Source organism: Nematolebias whitei, chromosome 13, assembly GCF_014905685.2.
Source record: "Nematolebias whitei isolate Nwh7 chromosome 13, NemWhi1, whole genome shotgun sequence".
Lineage (NCBI taxonomy): Eukaryota > Metazoa > Chordata > Actinopteri > Cyprinodontiformes > Rivulidae > Nematolebias > Nematolebias whitei.
In genome coordinates this window covers 22,934,264-22,936,038 of record NC_056510.1, presented here as the reverse complement: position 1 = coordinate 22,936,038, position 1,775 = coordinate 22,934,264, and the positions used below count along the sequence as shown (strand labels likewise).

General features: G+C 42.9%; 1 protein-coding gene across 1 annotated transcript in view; it reads right to left on the bottom strand.

Moving 5' to 3' along the window:
- cnmd (chondromodulin) overlaps positions 1–1,775 on the bottom strand; it is a 4,066-nt gene continuing 2,291 nt past the window's right edge. Inside the window, exons 6-7 of the mRNA XM_037687007.1 lie at positions 757–941; positions 1–228 (exon numbers count right to left, since the gene is read on the bottom strand). Of these exons, the coding sequence (XP_037542935.1) occupies positions 1–228; positions 757–941 (413 nt within the window). The remainder of the gene's footprint in view (positions 229–756; positions 942–1,775) is intronic.

The window sequence follows — 1,775 nt, the reverse complement described above, 5'->3', positions numbered from 1 at the left end:
TTATACAACACCCAGTATTCGTGCCACCCACCAGCGGCAGGGCATAATAACTCGACAGGCTACCTGGCACCCTCTGTAGTTGTAAGGCCAAGGCCAGTAGCCACGTATAGGTTCGCACACTCGCTGACAGTGAGTGTAGCTGCGCTGGCATTCAGAGCAGCAGATTCCCTGGCGGTCCAACATGCCGTCAAAGGTCATGGCGCTCTCCTCTTGGGCCTCTCCGCCACGCTGCATGTAAAGAAAGCACATATTTTTCACAAGAGCAACAATTTTTCTCGTTCTGATCATTGTTTAAATCCATACCTATTTGCAATTCAAATGGCTTTAAATTCTTCCCATCTTCTCAAAGATGTGATTTGTTCGAGGCAACATGAATTTTTATGAGCGGTGGGAGTTTTCACGTCAGTTCATAAGTTCATCAAGTTGAAATGACAGCTTTTAATCGAGTGACCTATAATTAGAGCAGCCAGAATGACACCTTCACCGAAGCATGTGTGAACCACCCACAGCTGATCCAGGTTAACACAGTTCCAGTCTGTGCACTTTTAATCCCGTGAACATACATTTTTAACAAGGCACACATCTTCAGACTGCTGTGATGAAGTTATTTGTGGGTGTAATAAAAGCACAACCCTGATTCAAAAATATGGCTCTGAGGGTTGCTTCAGGAAACAGTATGTGATAGTTATTAAAAAATTCACCAACTCTGAATTCCCGTTCTTTAGAAAGAGGGTTGTTGATGAAGTTGCTACTCACATGGTAGGGGTTGTCAGGATTGTACGCTGACCCCGCGGCCGAGACTTCTTCTTCTCCATCCCCAACTCTGGATGCCTCCCGCTCTGCTCGACTCACCGGGTCTCTCTCCTCAGCATCCACCTTGATCTCTTCTGTGTCTAACTGCCGTTTGGCTTGCTGAGCGTCTCTCTTTCTCCTCGCCCCATCTGTTACGGCATCCACAGGAGGCGAGAGTACTGGGTCAACATTCACTAGATGCCATACATGTCCTCAGAGCTCAATCCTACATAGCTGGAGCTGTCTCGGATGTCTTGAATTATTTATTCTGCATCAGTGATATCAAGCAGTGTTGCATATTTCAAGTTTATTCTTTTTTCCATACAAGACTTCGTTAGTCCTTTTTCTCCCCCCTGCTGTTAAACTAAATTTAGTGTAAATTCAAAGTGGTTGAATGTTTTACCAACTTCTGAGGATGTAAATTTCACAAGTGTGTCAGCAGATAAGAAGCACAATCACAGTTATGAGTTTAATAAGTTGGGGAAAAAAGGGAAATAGTTCACTAAGAACAGACTGTGGTGAGTTTAGCTTTTGTGCTTTCTAAGATTAGAAAATTAAAGGCCTATCATTCCTTGAAGAACTGTATATTGTCCGCTGCTTTCATGACAGTTTTAAACTAACGTACTAAGATAAAGGCATATTTGTTTTCTCTCCGGAGTCCACTGGGACTTTTTCATCTGGATTTGGACTTGATCGGTACCCTAACCCGCCCATCCAAAGGTCCGGCTCCCTCCAAAAGCATTTTAGTTCTCAAGGGCTTCAGAAAGCCGACCAGAACCAGACCAAAACCGGCAGGATAGGTCTGCTCGACTAGAGCCGAGCCACTGTTTCTGCAGAGCTGGTGAGTAAAATTTAGTAGCTAAATATATGTATGTTGTTTAAATTCTGTATGCTTCAGAACGAGAATGTTTAGAACATTGCAAGAGTGTAGGAAGGGTTTAAAAAGCCTTTATATATATATATATATATATATATATATATAT